This window comes from Peromyscus eremicus, chromosome 8a (genome assembly GCF_949786415.1).
Source record: "Peromyscus eremicus chromosome 8a, PerEre_H2_v1, whole genome shotgun sequence".
Classification (NCBI taxonomy): Eukaryota; Metazoa; Chordata; class Mammalia; order Rodentia; family Cricetidae; genus Peromyscus; species Peromyscus eremicus.
This window is the reverse complement of record NC_081423.1, coordinates 79,115,930-79,138,411: the sequence shown is the minus strand read 5'-3', so window position 1 is coordinate 79,138,411 and position 22,482 is coordinate 79,115,930. Positions and strand designations below refer to the sequence as shown.

The window sequence follows — 22,482 nt, the reverse complement described above, 5'->3', positions numbered from 1 at the left end:
ACAAGCTACAGTGACAGACATTTCCACTCAGCAACTGAACAATTAGGGTTTTGAACTCCATCTGCTTAGAGCGGCTTTCTCACAGGCAAGGCCCTCTCTCTGCCACTGGAGACACACTTCCCACTACAACTCACTCAGAATCAATATATTTCTCTACAGATATACATTCTAACACACTATATCTCCATTAATCACATCCACTGGCTTCAGTCCCTTTCTTTGTATTTCTAAACAAGGTCTAGGGGAACTCTATCAGGGGTTCACCTGCTATTAGCTGGTAATTTGTTCCTCGATCTTGAGTGTCATAAGAATTGGGCGCTCTATATGCTCCTTAGTATATTCAGTGGCGGGTCTCCACTGAGTACTGTGCTGAGGGGCCCATCGCGGAGGTGATTTCTCTATTATTCTTTTCTGAGAGTCAAACCCAATTTCATTCATACTTCATAGAGTGATAAGTTGGGAATTTCTGGGATTGGAGCAGAAAGATAAAAGAGCTTAGTGTCCGGTGTAAGGCAATTATTTGTCAGGGATTCCGTGTTCTTTGTCTTCATTCTCTGTGTTTTCACCACCAGCTGATGAGCTCCCCCTTAATTCGGGAACAGTAGCTTGGCCACTCAAAGTTGGCTTTTGCAGCTGTTGCCTGTCCATAAACTTTATGGAGAAGTGAATTAAACTGCTAAAAACTTTCATTTACTAATTCAGTTCCAAATAGAATAGGAGAGAAACGAACCGTGATGTTCCCCTTGTAATTCTGGACAGTCGACTATTTAGGGACAAAGACAGAGCACGGTGACAATTTTACCAAAGAGATGAAAAGGGACAGAAAGCAGGTTGGACATTTTTTTTAAATGCAATGAAATGCAAGCTGAAATAACATATGAAACATAAATGCACGTTTTCTATTCAATACGTAAAGACTCATTCGTTTCCTCGTGTCGGTAGATGTCACCACTGACTATTCCTCTTCTAGTTAATTGTGAGTGCGCTGTTATAAAATCCATTGTCAACTGGAAGCAACTGTGTGTGCTGCATGCTTAGAAACTTCCTGATCTTGTTCTATGACTTTGTTACATTTTTTTTGGATAATATACAGAAATAGAAGCTAGTGTGAAATTGTAATGTTTTTTTTTTCTGTTACTGCTATTAACATTAGAAGAGAACACAGGACTTCCTACTCCATTCAATATTTAAGAACCCACGAGGCATGTGGCTCCCTCTTTAAACTAATAAATCCTCACTAAAATGCTATAAATAAAGTTTCCTGATCCAAATCCAGTTAGTTTTCATGCTTGGCAGCATTAATATGGCCGGCTCTTCACAGACCAATTTAGCACTAATACAGTTCCCAAAGCTGAACTGCGGTAGGATCATCAAAATGGCAGCTTATCACTCCTGATTATAACCATTCACCTAAGTCACCGCATCTAAAGAAAAATGTCGGACACAGATGTGACCAGATACGTGAAATGTTATTCACATGTGAATATATTACCAAGCCATCTACGACACCACAGCTTCAGGGGAGGGGGAGGGGCCTGTCAACACTTGCGTTATAAGTTACACACCATTTTGCACAAACTCGTGCATTAGAAAATGTATGGTGTTTCCCACAGAACATCTGAGAGGCTTCACTGACTTCTAAATATCCATTTGGACTTGGGTGGTTAGTTCTTACGATTAATCCACGTTTTGTGAAGGTCTCAAATTCTTCTCTGTTCCATACAGTCTGACTTCTTGCTCATCTTTCTCTTCTTCCTCCATCTACCCATAACTCAATGTGTAAATATCCCCCCCTGCCCCCCCCCCCCCCCCCCCCGCACCTCCAAGGTCATGGCAGTGAGTATAATAGTACCAAACGTCATTAAATCTGCAGAATGAATGAGAGGCCAGGTGAAGAGAGTTTCCATTTGTCATCCCTTTTAAAAGTTGCTCCAACTAGGTCTTCAATGGACAGGTAATTGGAGCTTAAGTTCTGAACTTAAGTCCTCTCTCTTAAGGACACTGCTTTCTAATTCCATGACCAGGCTAAGAATAGCATTGTTAGAGTTGCAGTGTAAATAATAGGAAACAGAAGCAAATTGACCCCAAAGAACAGTCACATCAAACACCTGTGACTCCGGGAACCCAAAGGACAGCACAGCTTAATAATATTCTCAAAGGAACCACATCAGGCAGCAGGAAACTGGAGAGGCAAAGGCCCATGGAAACCTGCTGCTTTAGACGTACTTCCTCAGCAGGCCCCTCCCCCGCTTTTTACGAAAATGGTCCTTTGTGGTGCAGTTTCTCATTTTAGCCAGTAGGGTGAGCTGCAGTGTGTAGCATCATCCCGGCTCTCAAAAAAAGGAAAGGAAGAAGTGGGGGGTGGAGGGGGAGATGAGGCAGAGACACAGAGAGGCACAGACACAGAGAGACACAGAGACAGACAGACAGACACACACACACTAGAGTATTCTTCTGCTTCTTACCCCATCACTCCTGGAATATGCTGAGATCTTTAACCCTGCTTATGTTTTGCATAAAGGTGCAACTCCTAGAAATTAGCCAACTGGAGGGCTGCTAGCAACAGCTCCAACGAGACAATTTCATATGTGACAACACACACTTCAGAGAGCAAACTGTCTTTTACAGACTGTCATCGACGGTGCCAGCTTTACACTAACACATTCCATCTACCACTGTTATTCTCGCTGGTACCAAAATGGAACCTGCTGAGTTGGAATATTTTCAATAGTAATGAGATCTTGACAGAATTGAAACACGTGTGAAGCTGCATCTGATGGTACGCAGATAAATATGCTGTAAGACAAATGCATTGATCAGCAGCAGCCAGGCAACCATAACCTAGAATTATTGGTCTGTGGTTCTGTTTCCTTTGGACCATGCCATTCTCTGCCCTCCTCTCTCATTGTAAGCTATCCAACTTCATTTCGGGATGTTTTGATTTGCCGGCGGAGACAGTCAGCTACAATACTAAGTAGACTAGCATGCTGGATTCTTACTGGATACAGGCTCTGGGTCAAGGCTCTTCATTTACTATCTCAGGAAATCCTCAGTATAACCCGAGGATATGTTACTATCCCAAAGATGCTGATGAAGATACCGTAGTGTTGAAATGAAACAACTTAACAACTTACCCAAAGCCACAGAAGTGCCACAGAAGTGGCAGAGTCAGGCTTCGACCCCACCCACCCTGACTCCTAAGCCCTAGTCCACCTGCTCCAAGGCTGCACGCTTTGTCAACCATGATCACATGATCATTATCCAAAGGCAAAGCAGTCAAAGGAATGGCAGCCAGCAACTTGAGTTTACGGTATCAACCAAAATACAAATTGTTGTTATTGGTGGTAATAGAAGCAATTCCACTCCATGTGGAGCTGGGAACTGACAAAGCCACACACATGACCAGGAAGGAAGTGGCCTCATTCACAGTTCACATTTATTGTTATAGTATTGTATGGGATGACTTTCAAAATATCATTTTTAGCAAGCGTTTCATGCTCACCAGCTTTTAACTCTCCAGGCTTAGTCAGATCGATCTGTTAATTTTTTTTTTTATGGTGAATCCTGGGTGTTTTGACCCTGCATCACAGAAAATGAGCTCAAATGGTGCAGACCTAAGTGTAGCTCAGACCTGGCATTTCCCTTTCTGGTATCAGCATGCTTTAAGCACCATAGTAGGAAAATTCTTTGAAAACATAGAAATCCACACGAACATAGTAATTTTGTTACTGTTAGCTCACCTCACTGTCTTTTCCCATCATCCCCTTTTCTTCCTTCCAAACTAACTACAGCAGGGTCTTAGCGCCCATTTGTAATCCCGGTTCATTCTAGGGTCTATTAGTCTCCACGACTTAGTGAAAGTGCTTGAAACTACCAGGCTAGTTTGATTTCCAGTGTCTTTTGTTAAAGAAGAATGAGATCACTGCAGAGATGGAGCTTGCTACTCCTGCAGGGGAACTGAGTTGGGTTCCCAGCACCCACATGGTGGCTTACAACTTCCTGTAACTCCAGTTTCTGTGGCTCCTGCATGCACATGGTACACATAAATGCATACAGGCTCATACACATGTATATAAATAATAAATTAGTCGCCTTTTAAGAAAAGAATGAGACTATTTTCAATAGGCTACTGCTTGATCTATGGAAGGTTTTATGACAGCCCGAGGGATAAAGATAAGCCAATGCACAGTAAAGGATGGATTGTAAGATTCACGGGTCTGAAAATGTAAAGCAGCTTTTGACATGCCGTGAAGAGGTGAGTTAGCTCTGTGAGTACTGCAGACCTCCAGGAACCACCAAGGCTGTAATGGAAAAGTGACAAGATCCTGCCTCCCATGCCCCTGCCAAGATCGAACAGAGATCCCTGTCCACGCGTGCCACAGCATCCATGTCCAGTCTTTACCAGCCCGAGCCTCTCACTGACATCATCATCCATTCAATGCTCAGTCTCTTGAACCGGAAGTTTCATATGGAATGTCTCCCCATTTTTCCCCTTTTTACTGCAGCATCATTAACACAGGCAAAGCATATAAATCTTAAGGGTAAGATGCATCACTTGGTTATTATGCAGACAGAAGACTTCTGGTAAAGAAAAGGATACTCCATTGTTCTCTCCCTTAAGAGTTAATCCAAATGGGCTGCCAGTCACCTAGACAGGAAAGCACCCCATAGGAGCCCATCTATTCTAGAGACTTTAGAAACTAATATAAGGCCTCAACACTACACAAAGAACCACAGGCAACTAAGGAATGTTGTGAGTGGGAGAAATGGTGTTCTTCAAGGGAAGAACACATCAATTGGTTATCCAGCACCAAACGGTCAGCCCTGAAAACATACATAGGAGTAACATTATAAGACTGAGAAGGTTGTATTTGGGAATATATATGCATGTACATGTATGCATATAACAATTAATGAAAAAAGAGGACATGAATTTGAAAAAGAGCAAAGGGGTAGATGGGAGGGTTTGGAAGGAGGAGAAGGAAGGAAGATTATATTATAATATAATTTCAAAAATGAAAGGAAATCTATTACTACTACTAATGATGATAATATAAAACCTAACTAAAAAGCTAGGTTTGAACAACAGTCTCTCTGGCCATTGCCCATTCTCACTCCATTAATATGTTCCACTTTACTTCATAATAAACCCCACTTATCTTCTACATTAAAAAAAATAGTTAAATCTTTTTTAATGGACTGGGTAAAGGCATTTGCCACCAAGCTTGATAATCTGAATTTGATCCCTGGGATCCACACGTTGGAAGGGAAGAACTGACTCACACAAGTTGTCCTTTGACCTCTCCATGCACACACACACACACACACACACACACACACACTCACACTCACACTCACACAGAGAGAGGGGAGGTAGGAGAGAGGGAGAGAGAGCAAATAAAGGCGTTATTTAAAACATTTAAGTTTAGGAAGATATGATTGATTGATTGATGATTGATTGATTGAGACACAACCCCATCATGCAGCCCAGGCTGGATTAGAACATTTGTTCTCCTGCCTCAGTCTTCTCGGCTCTGGGACTGTGGTGGGAACACTCTACTGTCTGGAGAACATCCTTTTAGAGATGAATTATGATCAGTAACCTCTTCAAGTGGCAAGTGAGTATTCCATTCGGATCGCCTGACAAAGGGAAAGAGAGTTCACAGGACTGCTTCCCCCTCTTGACCTCAGTAGAGTCAGCAGTGACTGCAAGTTTGATTTGACGCCTCATATAAATCACCTTGCCCATAGCATAAAGGCCCTTTTCCTCTGTTAGTGACTCTGCAGCCATCCTGGTTGTGAGCCTCCTGACGGGCAGGTGCACTGGGAACCAAAGTCTGGTCCTCTGGAAGGGCATCCCAGTACTCTCAATGGCTGAGCCATCTTTCTAGCACCAAGCTAGATTTTGTTGTTGTTTTGTGCCTCAACATTATCTGCTCCAGAATACACATTTAGGAGGAAATAAACATCTTGGAAAATATCGACTTCAAAAAGAAGAAAAAAAAAGATGGGGGCTGGAAAGATGGCTCAGCAGTTAAGAGCACTGGATGCTCTTCCAGAGGACCTGGGTTCAGTTCCCAGTACCCACATGGCTGCTCATTATACTCTTTAACTCTAGTTACATGCGGGGATCTGATGTCTTCTCTTGGCCTCTGTGGGCTCCAGGCATGCACTCTGTTATGTCCACATACAGAAGTACACCTGATTCTCTCAGACAGTAAGTCAGTCACCAGAACTGAGTACACTAATTTTAAAGTGCGTGATTCCACTCAGAAATGGAGCCAGTAGATGAAAAGCAGGGGGACATGTTTGCAAAGGTATTAAAAGCAATCACAAACTTTAAAACCAGCTCGTGCGTACATCCGCTTCCTATAGATCAATGTGTAAAAAAAAAAAAATGCAGCAAGTATGGAAAGGGGGGAAATGCCTGAAAGAAGTCAAGGCACAGAACTTCCTGTCAAGACCCTTGACACTAAAAGGTTGGCCAAAGCCAATGGCAGGAGCGTCAGTCCTGTGGACATTTCCCTCATTAATCCCCTTGGGAAACACGCTGATTGAGTCCCCTTTAAAAAGTAGCATAGGTTGGCAGGTTGGGATAGTCTACGTTTGTAACCAATGCTTATGTTTATAAAATAGCAGCATTCCAGGGAAAGTGGTAGAAAGACACTTAACAATAAATTACAAATATTGTAAATTCAGACTTTTTCTTACATTTGCAAACACATCATAAATTTGGATTGTGTTTCTTTGTATAAATCCTTCTAGGGGCTGTGCTAAAGCCTCTTGGCAGGAAGGCAAAGAGCATTTTCATAAATAGAACTTAGGAAAATCACCGTGCACTCCATTAATTCAAAAACACTTCTCAGGGACTTCAAAGGTAATCCCACCGCCGCCCTCCTCCATGTAAAGATGGTGTTTCCTCGCCGCTTTCATGTTCTGCCTCTTGTAGCTGTCACAACTACATGTTTTAAGTATGTGGTGGTCAGGGATGAGAAGTGAAGCGGCATGCATGTTCTCATCCAACATGTCTCCAGCGCTGTGTGAGCAACAAGCCCGCCAGTAAGCTTACCAGTAAGAGCTGTGTTGGCGCTGCCTGTATACCTCATAGATGCATACATGTGGCTTAGAGGGTCCCAGGCAGGGGTCAGCTGGATTGGATGAGTTTTATGGAGAGGTAAGAAATACTTATTATCCAAGCTCCACACATGCATTTTCATGCTCAGCTCTACTTTGAGATAAAAAAAAATACCTGTTGTCCCTTTAGAGTCCCACTTGCTACCACATGGCAAGCACTGTTTTTGAGTTACGTTATTAGAACTCGTAAGGACACTGATGTCAACAATAGTGGGGCTGGAGAGAAGAGGAAATGGATGCTCCAAGAGGTAAAACACTGGCCAGGTCTCACGGAGCTTTTAGGAAGAGCTGGGACTCCAATTCAAATCTGCTTCAGACTCATGTTCTTCCCCATTTAAAACACGAACTTGGAATAAAATACACAAAGCCGTTCGCTGCTTGTGTGTTTTCGCATCTAGCCACATGAACTTATGCAATAATTTGGTGGGCCTCATGACAGACGTAAAGTAACCTCCCTTTTTAGTGAACCTCGACAGGATTCTTTTCGGCAGTTCTGGGGATTGAACCCAGAGCCTCAGCCACACCAAACAAGCACTCTACATTCCAGCCCAGAAATTTTAAACCTGTGCCAAAGCAGCAACATGTGAGGGCTGGCAAGAAAGCTCCATGGGTAAAGGTACTCTGCTGGGCAAAGACTTGAGTTTGGCATGCACGTACACACACACACACACACACACACACACACACACACACACACACGTACACACACACACACACAATAATACATAAATAAACCTTTTTAAAAATACTTTTTGAAAATATTATTTTATTTTATTGTATGGTATGGGTGTTTGCCTGCATGTATGTCTGTGTACTGCGTACATATATGTACGGTCTGACATAAGAAGAGGCCAGAAGAGGGTGTAGTTTCCCCTGGACTAGAATTACAGATGGCTTTGAGGAAGCATGTGGGTGCTGGAGATCAAATGCCAGGCTTTGGAAAAGCGGCTAGTGCTCTTAACCACTGAGTCATCTTTCCAGCCCCTAAAAGTAATTTCAAAATAATATAAAAATAGTTCATGGACAAATTCCTAATTCTCTCAGAGATACCACCTTTTTACACTCTGTCTGACTTGGATAAAGGTAAAACTCACACATTTGTTGACAAACCACTTACATCTTTTAAAATCTGTAGTTAATGTCCCTTCACTTTTGTTAGTGCTGGTCTAGTCTTGGTCTTCTGAGACAGGGACACACTATGTAACCCTGACTGACCTTGAATTCCTGAGATAGACCAAGCTGGCCTTGAATTTGAGGCAATTCTCCTGCTTCTGCTTCCTGAGTCCTGGGATTCCAGCATGAGCTAGCATGCTGGGCTTTTTCTTTCTTTCTTTTTTTTTTTTTAAAAAAAAGATTTATTTATTATGTATACAGTGTTCTGTTTTTAAGTCTGCCTGCAAGCCAGAAGAGGGCACCTGATCTCATTATGGATGGTTGTGAACCACCATATGGTTGCTGGGAATTGAACTCAGGACCTCTGGAAGAGCAGCCAGTGCTCTTAACCACTGAGCCATCTCTCCAGCCCTGGGCTTTTTCAATGTGGCTTTATAATTGCATTTTCTTTTTATACTTTGTACTATTTGTTTTTGTCAACCTATATGTTTTTTAAAAATCAGTTTACTTTGACACGAATATAGAATTCTCATTGCGAAATATGATTTTTTAAAAATTTACTGAGTAGACTTGGGTTCATATCAAAATGTACTAGAGAGGCTGGAGAGATGGCTCCGTGGTTAACGGTGTTTGCTGTTTCTTGGAGAGGACTCGAGTTCAATTTGCCGCAACTAACTTGGGAGGCTCACAATTGCCCATAACTAGGGTATCTGACACCCTTTCTGGCCTCCATGGGCACTCACACATGTGTATAATATGCACACATGCACAAACACACACACACACACACACACACACACACACTACACCTACAAAAACCAAATCTTTAAAATAAAATATACTAAGTAATTTTCTCAGCACCAATATGGCTAGTTAAAGAATGTTCAAGGTGGGATGCGATTTCACAGGCCATTTCTACAAATAGCCAAAATGTAAAGAAGCAACCACTGGATAAAATTATGACCTTGTTAGCTAGGCATGGTGGCATATGCCTATAATCCCAGGATTTGGGAGGTGGAGGCAGGAGGATCATGAATTCAAGGTTATACTCAACTACATAATGAGTTCAAGGCTATCCTGGACTTTGAACAAAAAACAAAGAAAATAAACAGCAAATACATAAAATATGACTTGTTATAAATATTTATAATAGTCTCACTGGCTTGCCTAAATTTTTTATTTAAATATTGTAACATTTGTTTTAGACTATGAGTCCCTAATGGGAAATTCAGCTAATGGTCAAAAAATATTTTTGTGGCAATAAAGTTTGAATTATATACACTGTGTCTTCTACATGAAATTTTGATTTATTGAACTAAAACTGTCAATAATTAACTCACTTCACAGAAGGAGAAAGTGAAACAATATGAAGGGAATTGGGTTGTGCGGTGACTTAAGATGATCTTGTCATCAAATCCGAAGGGCAAAACAGCCTGTTATTTAGAAAGCCAATCAATATCAGCTTTTAGGTTCTGATGGTTCAACACAAACAGTGCCACGGCAAACACCTCACAGTTCCTCTGTAACTAAATGAAAATCTAAACAGGAAAAAAATCACTTCTTTGTTATCCTTATCTATTTGTTTGTTTATTTTTGCTGGATACATAGTGCCAGGTTCTGGATTCAGTCTGCATCATCACGTACATGATGATGATGATGAAGAAGGAGGAGGAGGAGGAGGAGGAGGAGGAGGAGGAGGAGGAGGGGAAGAAGAAGAAGAAGAAGAAGAAGAAGAAGAAGAAGAAGAAGAAGAAGAAGAAGAAGAAGAAGAAGAAGGAAAAGGAGGAGGGGTGACAGGAGGAGGGACACAAGAGTAGTTTTCAGGGTCAGCAAGACTTGTATTACTGAGGTGATCTGAAGCCCTACAACTAAGCCTTCTCATGGTGCTCAGTTATATTAACCTCATTAAGAGAATGCTTAGAGTTGGTGAGACGGCTTAGCAGGTAAGAGAGCTTGTGAGCTTGTGCCAAGCCTGATGACCCAAGTTCAACCCACAGAACCCACATGGTTCTAGGAGAGAACTAATTCCTGCAGGCTGTCCTCTGACCTCCACTGAGGCACATGTGTGTGCATACACACACGCGCACGCGCACACACACACACGATAGATAGATTAGATGGATGGATTGATGGACGGATGGATAGATTTTTTTAAACCTTTAAGTACAAAAAAAGGAAATGGCTGGGCTTAGTGGTACACGCCTTTAATCCCAGCATTCAGGAGACAGAATCGGGTAGATTTCTGTGAGTTTGAAGTCAGCTTGGCCTACAAAACAAGTTCTAGGACAGTCAGGACTGTTATACAGAGAAACTCTGTCTCAAAAAAACAAAAACAAAACAACAAAAGCAGAACTGTAGGTAGAGCCAGGTGGATCTCTGTGAGTTCGAGGCTAGCCCGGGCTACCAAGTGAGCTCCAGGAAAGGCACAAAGCTACACAGAGAAATCCTGTCTTGAAAAACCAAAAAAAAAAAAAAAAAAAAAAAAAAAAAAAAAAAAAAAAAAAAAAAGAGGAACTGTTCCATTTATGTTTCCTCTGATAATTCTTAGGATTATTTTTTCTGGGATGATGTTGAGTAAAAAACAGTTTCCTCCCAGGCTGAAACATTGTATCCTGCAGGGAAGTTCCTTAAGCTACTCAAAACAGCTTCAGGAAATCCCTGAAACCGACCAGATTCACTAGGCCCCTCCCCACCAGAGGAAACAAGCCAAGCTGCTAACAAGACTCTCAGACAAGCCAGGGTTTGATGAACACTCAGCCTAGCTGAGCTGGCTGGGAGAGGTTTAGACCAACTGAGGCACCCGGGAAGGACACTCTCCAACTTCTAGAGCTGCCTGCAGGCTGTGCAGTGTGCTCCAGATTGTCAGCTTTTGTGAGCTGTCATCCATGCTGGGGTGGGCTTTGGTGATGCAGCTGTCTGTGAGTCATTTCTGCTCCTGGAAGTAGCCCAACAAAACTCATTTTTCACCAAGTTGGACTTTGTATCCATACTTCGGTCTGTCATGGGCTCCCTGTCTGGGGTGAGTAGATAGGTGTGTAGTGTCTCCCCAGGAGAAACGTTGTCACACACAAATGAATCATTGAGGAAGGTGACAGTGAACTAATAGTGTGAGGGTGAAAGTGTATGGGAAGGACTGGTGTTATTACTATGAACACACTGTACTGCCCTGTGTTTCCTAGTCTAGTAGTGTGCTTACACTCACTGATCTTCAACAGTCTTGCAATGAGACAGAAACACACAGTGATGAAGATGATGCGCTCTGAGATGGGTACAAGCTCTCTTAAGAGAGTGATGGGCATGTTCTGAAATAGGTATCAGTGATTACACAATTCAGTGGCTATACTAAAAACTGCTAACCTGTGCACTTTAAAAGGATAAATTTTATGATATGTGAATGATATCTCAATAAAGTTTGAGCCCAGCCTGGCCTACATGGCAAGACCCTGTCTCAAAAACAAAAGCAAACAGCTTCTGCCAGCTTCTTGCACATGCCTGTTCTTTCATGCTGTCCCGGTAGTACCTTGGGTAGACCAGTTGTTCCCACCTGTGGGAGTCCGTGGGAGACCACCTCTGACCTACTCCCAACTTTCAAAGGGTTGGAGTAGGGTGGAGGAGAGGAATGAGGAAATATTAGAGAGAAAGATAGAAAGAGACAATAAGAAAGAGACACAGGATAGCTTCAGGTGGGCCCTGGGTCAATACCCAGTCCCTAGGTTTATTCAAAAGGACTTTTTATAATATGCCAAGGGGAGAAGCAAAAGATCTCCCCCTTGCAAGATCAAAACACACCATGCTGCCAAGTGTAGACCCTTCCAAACACCTGGTAAACACGCCCATGGCCAGATCATCTCCTTATGCGGCCCTGCTGGGTAAAGCAAGCTCAGATTCTCTAACCCTAAGTAAGGTCTCACTGGAGAGCCTCTATGGGCTCCTACACCCACCCACCACACCAGCTTCTGAAACACAGGCAGTTAAATAACTAATCAAATGACAGATGCCCCTCTCTCCCACCATGTCTGTAGCAGAAGGAGCGGGACTATGGGGCTCTCTGGTTGGACATTCCTCCGTGTACTTCCTGACGAGCAACGGTCTTGCTACACACTTTTCCCACCATTGTCCTTGTGTGTCGGGTGTGACGGAAGTACCACCATTCTAAGAATCTGTAAGATGTGCCCCGTGTTCAGTTCCTGAGCCTCTCCTATGCCGAGCTCCAGAAGGATTTGCTCTTCTCGCACATTTCTAGACCATGGTTCTGACACTCCTTCTTTACTTCTCCTTTACTGCTCCCAAGGTCCATTCATTTCTGATATCCAGTAGCCATGCCCTGCCTCCTGGGGGTTTTGGTGAGTATCTGTTAAACCCTCAACTGTAGGCTGGGTCTCTGAATGTGGGTTTCACATTTCACAGAACTAGCTGCTATGTTTTTATGCTTCATCCTCTATGGCTCCATCTAGGTTCTTGATGCGGTCATGCCAAGTTACGTGATTACACAGGAGCCTGACCTTGGCTTACGGGAATTTAAAAAGTCCTTTAAAACATATTATTTTTATATTTATTAAAGCTGGCTTTTGCTGGATATCGTGGCACACATCTTTAGTCCCAGCACTCGGGAGGCAGAAGCTGGGGGAAACCTCTGTGAGTTCGAGGCCAGCCGGGCCTATATAGTGAGTTTCAAGACACTCAGAGCCACATAGAGAGACCCTGTTTCAACCCCCCCCAAAAAAAATGACAATTAAAAAAAAGTAAAGTTGGTTTTTAAAGAAAGTCTTATGTATTCTGAAAATATGTTATAACAAATAGGAAGTAGGAAACTAAAATTTCAGTCAAAGTAATACCATCTGGGTTCCAGAGACGGCTTGGTGGATAGTGTTTACTGGGGAAGTATGAGGAGCAGAGCTCAGATCTCCAGCAGACATGTAAAGCTGGAGCGGGAGTACATGAGCTCCAGGTTTAACAAGAGACCCTGCCTCATATATAAAACAGATCAGTTAAGGAGACACCCCAGGTCAACCTCTGGCTTTCGCATGTGTGCAGTGCGCATGCGCGCGCGCGCACACAAATTTAAAAAAAAAAAATAGTTCCATCATCACTCCACACTAAGTTCCTGGAAGCGTTAAGACCCAGCGAGACAGAGCACACAGAGCTAGTAAGACAGTAAGTGGTACTGGAAATGGACTGGTTCTTAAAAGGCCATGGTGCCAAACAATTCATAATGCATTCCATAAGTGGGATGCAAAACTCCGCAATTCTCTGAGAAGGCGAAACCCTCCGTGTCTCCTAAGTTGAGATAAGGAACACTCAGGATGCTGCCCCCACCATCCTCAACCAGAGCACCGAGAAGCGTGACGGGCGACCGGCACGGCACACACCCGCTCCGAGGACTTGAAGTTTCAAAACCATTCCAACTTTGAACCTTTTACAAATGTGTTCTAATCTCAGCCTTTATTTTTAATTTTGCATACAGCTGTCTGGCGTGCTTTTCAGAATCGTGCCAGATGCTGGGTTCATCAAGAAAAGGCAGGAAAACAATGACTGGAAAGCAATTAGAAGAACCAAGGCTGCAGCGAGACTCATATTAAAATGTGATAGCACTGTTCTGGTGGGAATTCCAACACGGCTCCACTTCTGACATTTCTCTGCTGCCAGACAGTCTGTGTGGAAGGACACTGTGATGGAGGATAGAATGCTAGAATTTATTTCTGGGGCAAATGAAGGATTAGCCAAGTTGGAACCCACCCAAGGATTTTATTATGGTCCTGGCCACCGCTCTGTTTGAGTTGCAGGATCCCATTGGCATAGAATGAAACTCAAGGAATAAAGGCATATTATTGCTCTGGTTCAGTTAAAATAATCCAGCAGCCATTCAAGGCATGGTGCCTCTGGTTGCTGAAATAGCAGATCGGGGGGGGGGCCCAGTGGGGTGAAGGTTAATTAAACACTCCACTGATTTTGCTCAGAAATGGCTAGTCCTGCTCTGTGGAGAGGCTTAGAAGACACAGTGAAATCATCTACACATTCTTAATATAAAGCTACTTATGGTCAAGGAGTACTCACCTTGGGGCTGAAAATCCCAACAGTACCTAAAACACAAGAGAAAAGAGTGGAGATCAGTCAAACTTGAATGTTTCAACTGTGGTTCATACACCATGTCTGGAGACCTAGTCCAAAAAAACTAAACAGTCCATCATCAACCCGAGTTTGGCATTAAGAAAAGCAAGTTGTCCTTGGTGTTTTCAAGATTCCTAATGGCTTAAAAGCTGCATCAATTTGCTGCAGCAACTAAGCAGAGTGCCTTTTAAAACTGGGATGGAGGCTGAAGAGATGGCTCAGTGGTTAAGAGCAATGGCTGCTCTTCCAGAGGACCCGTGTTCAATTCCCAGCAGCCACCTGGCAGCTCACACCTGTCTGTAACTCCAGTTCCAGGGCTTCTGACACCCTCACACAGACATACATGCAGGCAAAACACCAATGATCATAAAGTAAAAATAAGTTAAATAATTAAAAAAAAAAAAACCTGGGCATAACTAGGAAGGAAGCCCATGGTGGCTCACGGTTTGAGCAAGATGGTTCTTTATTGAGACACCTGCCTTGTGGATTACAGACCCATCAGCATCACTGGCCTGGGCAGCCAACACCAGTGATGCTCCTGTTGTTAGAACGACCCAAACTCCAGTACCAAGAACGCATCCTCAGCTGCGCTCACTGCTCAGGTGTACAGGTGAGACCCCGACAGTTGTCTCACACCATAGCAGCTGAGCCCAGAAACGCAGCGGGCCCATGACATCCATGGTTCCTTCTCCTCTCCCCTCACTTTGTGAAATGATGGGCAGAACTGACAACCCTTGAGGTCTGAAGTACTGAAGACCATGATGGAAAGGGTGGCTTGTAAATCACATCTATGGAACCTGACTCACTCCCCCCCACCCCCAACACACCCAGAAACAATGTCACTTACGGTGGTTATCCACAGAAGCCTACTTAGTGCCCTCACAGGAAACTCGCATTATTCCGTATTGATTTTCCTCCAGGGTCTGACCACTTTCTTCCTCTCGACTTGGCCCTTCCCATCAGTGTGTGTGCTCTCGTAAAACGAAGCACATCCTCCCCTCACCCCTTCAGTCTGTCCATCTCTAACCCCATTTCTTCACAGCAGAGTGCTCTTTTCAAACGCTGTCTCTCCTCACGTCCTCATCTCCTTTCCCCCAGTATACTCCATCAGGCTCGCGGTGACTACACCTTAATTCTTTGAACAGACCTGAAGCCTTCCACACCACTAAGTGGGATGAATGTTTTGCTATTCTCATCCTGGCCTCTTGGGAATTTGTATCTGAGGCTTTCTAGGAGGAAAAATACATGTTTTTAATTGAATTCTTAATCAAACCAAGAGGGTCCGTAACCACAGAAGGTTCAGGGAAAGGCCATACTTGGGTGGCAATGATGTTGCCCAGTGTCAGCATGACTAAAATTAGATTTGGCTACATTAAGGGGGAATATCAGCCTAAGATCTAGACTATTTCTCTACCACTCTTCATATTGTAGAGAATAGAGCAGTGAGAGGTCAGTCCGGAGGAAGCTGCCATAAAACAGAGGCGGCTGGAGGGAAGTTATTAGAGAAGAAGAAGAAATCAGAGCGGGAAGCTAGAGTTTGCTCCCCTAGACCCACGTCATCTGACCACTGGGTGAAGAGACCTATAAAGTAACGGGTTGGAGAGAGGGCAGAGGAAGGGCAGGGTGACAGGAAAGGAGAGCTGTGAAGGAAGAGGTGGAGCCAGCAGGCTTCTACATCTAGGAGAAGGGATGTCCATAAGGACACGTGCACACTAGAACTGGCCTACATCTAATTCAGCTGTGTGTAACTGTAAAGCGGGTCAGACTCCACCCAGCATGGTTCAGGGGATCATTGCCCCAAACTCCTTCCTGTGAAACACACTTGGATCACCTTCTTTTCTCATCACTGAGACAAAACACATAAGAAAAAGCAATAGGGGGCTGGAGAGATGGCTCAGTGGTTAAGAGCACTGACTGCTCTTCCAGAGGACCTGAATTCAATTCCCAGCACCCACATGGCAGCTCACAATTGTTTGTAATGCCAGTTCCAGGGGGCCCAAAACACATGGCAAAATATTAATACATATAAAATGAAAATTAAAAAAGAAGAAGCAATAAGGAAGGAAACATTTCTATTGGCTTATGCTTTAAGGGAATACGGTCCATCTTGGTGAGGGAGGACATAGACCCAGGCAGCAAGTGGGGGTAGAGGGTGGCCGGTGAAAGGGTGGCCGGTGGAAGGGTGGCCAGTGAAAGGGTGGCTGGTGAAAAGGTGGCCAGGGAAAGGGTGGCCGGTGAAAGGGTGGCCGGTGGAAGGGTGGCCAGGGAAAGGGTGGCCGGTGAAAGGGTGGCCAGGGAAAGGGTGGCCGGTGGAAGGGTGGCCGGTGAAAGGGTGGCCAGGGAAAGGGTGGCCAGGGAAAGGGTGGCCGGTGGAAGGGTGGCCAGGGAAAGGGTGGCCGGTGGAAGGGTGGCCAGGGAAAGGGTGGCCGGTGGAAGGGTGGCCGGTGAAAGGGTGGCCGGTGAAAGGGTGGCCGGTGAAAGGGTGGCCGGTGGAAGGGTGGCTGGTGGCACTGAGGCTGCAGTCAGAAAAGAGAGTTTAGCAGGAAATGGCCAGGGCTGTCATCTTCCAGGGATCACTCCCTAGTGCCTCACTTCTGCGAGCCAGACCTCTTAAAGGTTCTTGTGACCTCCCAACAGTGTTAAAACACACGAGCCTGTGGAGGACATTTCCTGTTCACATCCGAGCAAGCAACCAAGCAGATCATCAGACAATGAAGGGTGGTCCAGCTTCTGCCACTTTCCACCCTGTCTTGGAGCAGTGCTCGAGCACCCAGTTCTTACCATTCCTCATCTTCTAACTACACACATGGAGAAATCAGGGGCTTGGAGACGGCTCAGCAGTTCAAAGCACTGGCCGCTCTTCCACAAGACCTGGGTTTGATTCCCAGCACCCACATGGTGGCTTACAACCATCTATAACTTCAATTCCAAGGGATCAGATGCCCTCTTCTGGCCTCTGTGGGTATCAGGTGTGCATGTGGTACACAGACATACATACAGGCAAAACACCCATACACATAAAATAAAATAAATAAAAAACAAGGGTGTAAACACACACATACACACACACACACACACACACACACACACACACACACACACACACACCCCTCTTTCCCAAATGTTAATGACACAATAAAAAGAGCTTTACTAACCAATGCTACTCTATATTACTCTATTTTGTTGGTCCAGAGGGAGTTGGGGAAATCGAGCCAGGGAACAGCAGTGTTTTAAAAGACCGACTCTGTGCAAATTATTAAACAAGTAAAACATGTCATTGACGATCTCAGCCTTTTTCTGTGCCTCTTTCTCCCACTATCCCCACCCCAACATCTATTTTCAGTTCCCTTCTCTATCAAGTCCAGGTTTCTTGGTTTCTCTTGTTAGTCAAGACAGGCCATGTCCTAAGTTCACATAGACTTAAGAGTACTGGCTGCTCTTCCAGAAGACCCTGGTTCAATTCCCAGCACCCACATAATGGCTCCCAATTGTCTATAACCACCATCCCAGGGGATCCAATGCCTTCTTCTAGCCTTTGCAGACACCAGACATGACCACATTGCACAGACATGCATGTAGGCAAAATACTCGTGCACATAAACTAATAAAACAATAAATTTAAATATTAAGCAGGGGTAACAACAAGAAGTTACAAGGCTCTAATTAATGTGTAGTGTGTGACTCTAGTCAACAAAACTACATTAGATACCTGGAAGAGGTGAAGAGTAGGTCTGACTCATTCTTACAAGAAAGACAACTTCAGGTGGGAGGTGGTGGATGTGCTAATTAAAATGTAACCATTTCACAATGTGTATGTAGCTATCAAATCATCTGCTTGCACATTTTAAATATATGTAATATTGATTATTAATTTTTATCTGGTGATGCTCATGTTTTGAACTTGGTGGGAGTGAACATCAGTTCCTCTCTTTTCTGTCAAGTCTTTTCCTTTCTTCCTCCTCTAAGTTTGAATACAATTGTCTAAAGGAAGTTTGCTTTAAACACAGGAGCAAACAGCAAAAACACACTACCCACAGAGGACATTTTGTTTTGGTTTGTTTTTAAGACTAGTCTCACATAGCCCAGGCTAGCCTCAAATTCCCAAAGATGACCTTCAGTTATTGATCCTCCTGCCTCCATTTCCTGAGTGTTGGGATTACAGTAGGGATTACCTAGGGATTACTATACCTAGGTTTATGCTGCACTGAGGCGTCAAACCCAGGGCCTTGCTCATGCTAGGCAGGTACTCTACCAACTGAACTGTATCCCCAGCCCCAGAGGGCACTCCTAAAAGGAAACTATAAGATATCAGCAATGTCAACTCTCAAGAAAGGGCCCCAGCTCATTCTCAGCTGGACACATTTGAGGTCTTCATCTTGTCTGGTTACACATATTCCTGTGGCCACAGAGTTCTGTGCTCTTCGGGAGGCAGTTAGTTAAATCCTGCCAATACCTTCCAATTCTTACACTTCGCTCTAAAGACAATTCTCTTTAAGCCAGAGAGCACAACAAATCTGGAGCTAAGTGTTTTAAACCAAGATACAAAGACTGAAAAAGAAGTAAGTGTACAGAAGGAAACACGTTATCAGTGTGCACAGAGTTATGGTGCGCACACACAGTGTTGATTCTAGCCCAAAAGCCTCTGAGAATTCCTGATCAGGCCTGTGAGGACAGATAACAAACACTTCTTTAATCTTCTCTTTGAACCTTCAGCTTCTATAGGAAAGGGAAGCTATCATTCCTCTGCAATAGCCACGCTCAGCCTCACCAGGTCCATGCAAATGAAATTCGGGACTGAAAACAAAATAGTGCCCCGTGAGCGGAGAGAAGATGCTGGGCCATATTGACAGTGATTATTTTCACATTCAATACAAACAAGCCTGTCTTCATGTCTAGCTGGGCTGCAGAACAGTCTTTTCATTTTGCATGCAAAAATTAAAATGCATGCATGGTTTGTAGCTGGAGAAATGGTTCAGCAGTTAAGAACACTGGCTGATCTTCCAAAAGTTCCTTGTTTGATTCCCACCACCCACATGGTGGCTCACAACAAACTGTCACTAGGGGATCCAACATCCTTTGGCCTCTGCTGGCCCTAGGCATACAAGTGGTGCACAGACCTACATGTAAGCAAATCACTCATATGCATGTAAAGAAAACATATTTAAAGTACATGCATGATAAAGTTTGCTATTCAGGATTTTTCAGTTAAAGATATTGGCAACTGAACTTCAGCTTGAGGACAGGTACAGCAGATAAATAGAGCTCATGGTGTTGAGAGAAAACAGAGCCCCAGCAGTAACCACAATGGTAGCAATGGTAATAAACAAGACAATGCTAAGATCTGTTCCCTGGGTAGCTGGGACCTTTCCAAGCACTCCCACCCACTTTTCAACATTCTTCTATTATTAAGCACATTTTTAAAAATGAAAACAAGAAAACCGAAGATGAAGTAACTTGTCCGTAGTATTAACGAGGCAGACAGTTTCCAAGCCTAGGAACTGGAGCTTTCAGTTCCTCCACCCTCAAGCGTGTGTGTGTGTGTGTGTGTGTGTGTGTGTGTGTGTGTGTGTGTGTGTCTATAGCCCAGGCTGACCTACAGTTCACTATGTAACCCAGGCTAGCCTTGAACTCATGGAATGCTCTTGCTTATATGAGATTACAGGTGTGCATCAGCACACCCAGCACAGCAATTGGTTTCTAAACAAACATTTTAATAAGGAACTGTAAACATGTTCTTCTAAATTGCCACCTTAATTCACAGGATGCATTACTAGATTTCTGCCGAAAATGGAGCAATTGACTCTAAACCATTAGTTAGGGTCAGGGAGAAGTGGTCAGATTCTTGACCACAAACCAAGCAATAAACATGGTTATGGGGGAAAAGTACCAAGAGCTTTCATCTCTTGTCCAGGTAATTAGACAGATCCTGATGCAGGAGGTAGACAAATAACTCTAAGTACCCTAATACTGTTGGAACTACCTCAGAAGGAAAAGTAATTCCATTTTCTAATTATAATAAAAGAATGTACAAACTCAGTACTTAATGCACGCTAAGCATTAAGCTGTGAATACATTTCACATATTTTATTTAATCTTTATAGTAACCTTGGGAAGTCAGTGTATTATGAACTCCTTGTTTTAAACTATACCCGCCCCCTTATGTATGAGCGCAGGCATGTAGAGGTCGGAGGAAGTCTGGGGAGCCAGCTTACCTTCGTTTTAAGGCAGGTCTCTTGTTTTCCTCATTCTGTTGCAGACTCCAGACTAGCTGCCCTCAAGCTTCCAGGAAATTCCTGTCTCTATGCCCCATCTCCTTGTCGGAATGCTGGGATTACAGATGTGTACACTGTATCCAGCTTTTGCTTGGGCTCCAGGCAGTCAAGTCCAGAGCGGCCAGCTTGTAGAGCGAAAACTGGTGCCCACAGAGCCGCCTCCCTCACCTCTAGTATCTCCATTTTACAGATGGAGGAAACAAGACTCGGGAAAGTCACACATTTGACTCAGATGTCTAGGCTGAAGCTCTTAAATTCCACATTAGCTGCTTTCTTAACGGCTACAATGTAAAAACAAATTCAGAGCTTAAGGGAAGTTACTTGTTCAGACAGCCAGTTAGTGTTACAGGCTGGTTAGATCACAGGTATTCAGAGTCCACAGCTGGTCTTCAGGGACCGAGAAACTCTGATGAAAAGTAGTATACAGGTTCTCTGTTCCCCTGGAGAAAACTCCATGGACTTCAGCTGGGTCAGTAACGCCTTCATCTCCCTGCAGCCATCAAAGTGGTAAGAAGACAGAGGAGATGCCCTGGCATGTAAAACCATTGCTTCCAAGCCTGGAAACTCCTGGATGAAAAAGTGCACATCTGCAATCCGGCATGCCTACAGTGAGACAGGAGATGAAGACAAGAGAATTGCCAGTTTTCAAGTGGGCTAGCCTTGGCTATGCTGCACAGTGAGAGAAACAATAAGAGTCTCTGTCTCCAAAACAAGGCAGAAATAAGAATTAACTCCAGCCGGGCGGTGGTGGTGCACACCTTTAATCCCAGCACTCCGGAGGCAGAGCCAGGTGGATCTTTGTGAGTTCGAGGCCAGCCTGGTCTACAGAGCGAGATCCAGGAAAGGCGCAAAGCTACGCAGAAAAACCCTGTCTCGAAGAAAAAAAAAAAGAATTAACTCCAGAAAGTTGTCTGTTGACCTTCACTCATCCACTGTGGCATGCCCCTGCCTACACACACACACACACACACACACACACACACACACACACACACACACACACACAAAAAAAAAACCTAATAAATTTTTTAAATGATGAGATGCATGGGTTAGACACAAACAGGACTATACTGGCATTATAAAACTAGCAATCCAGAAAGGTCAACATCTGGGATGTTACAAATTTAGAACATCTAGATGATTAGTTTTTTGCAACTGAAGCATTAAAAATGTTATTTTACCTGGGACTTAATATAAGGCATAGCATACCATTCCTGCCTTGATAAACCATCTGCTTGCTCAAATCCTTCTTAATGACTTAGGGATGTTCAAATTTGAATTTCCTTTTTGTAAGAGAGCCCCAGTCCTTTCGGAGTGCATACATAGGCTGTTTGAAATGCTCGCTGTCCGGTTGCTCCTTGACTCCATTAGAGCGTCTCTTTTGTAGGATGACGCCCATCCACACAGACCACTAAGACTACCACTGACCGAAGCGTTGCTCTGGTATCGGGAATGGACTCTTAGGATCCAAGTGGACACCTAGTTGAGCTGTGCTTCAATGGCAAGTTGGTAAGACTAACAAAGCCCCTTACAATTGACCTTGAGCAATGAGCCATATGGTGAAGACTGATTTCATGCCCAAGAACATGACGTTGCTGAACAGTGCTAAAGTCTGGGCATTCCATTCGTTTCCTTAAGCTCTTCCTCACTCGGAAAGGTGCCCTTTGAGTTCTCTGTCTGCTGCCAGTGTCCCAGAACTAGTGTAGAAAGAACAAGCCAGTGGCAGAGGGTAATGTGGCCATTGACACCCAAGAGCAGAAACGGAAAAATGGCGCCATCTGGTGGAAGTATCTGGTGGAGGCATCAGAGGCCTGGGACCCCTGGGTCCAGACACCAGCCTTAGACAAACAGCCAA

At 44.0% G+C, this 22,482-nt stretch overlaps 1 protein-coding gene across 1 annotated transcript in view; it reads right to left on the bottom strand.

Moving 5' to 3' along the window:
- Skap1 (src kinase associated phosphoprotein 1) overlaps nucleotides 1-22,482 on the bottom strand; it is a 295,682-nt gene that overhangs the window by 223,132 nt on the left and 50,068 nt on the right. Inside the window, exon 3 of the mRNA XM_059271622.1 lies at nucleotides 14,302-14,327. Within this exon, the coding sequence (XP_059127605.1) occupies nucleotides 14,302-14,327 (26 nt within the window). The remainder of the gene's footprint in view (nucleotides 1-14,301; nucleotides 14,328-22,482) is intronic.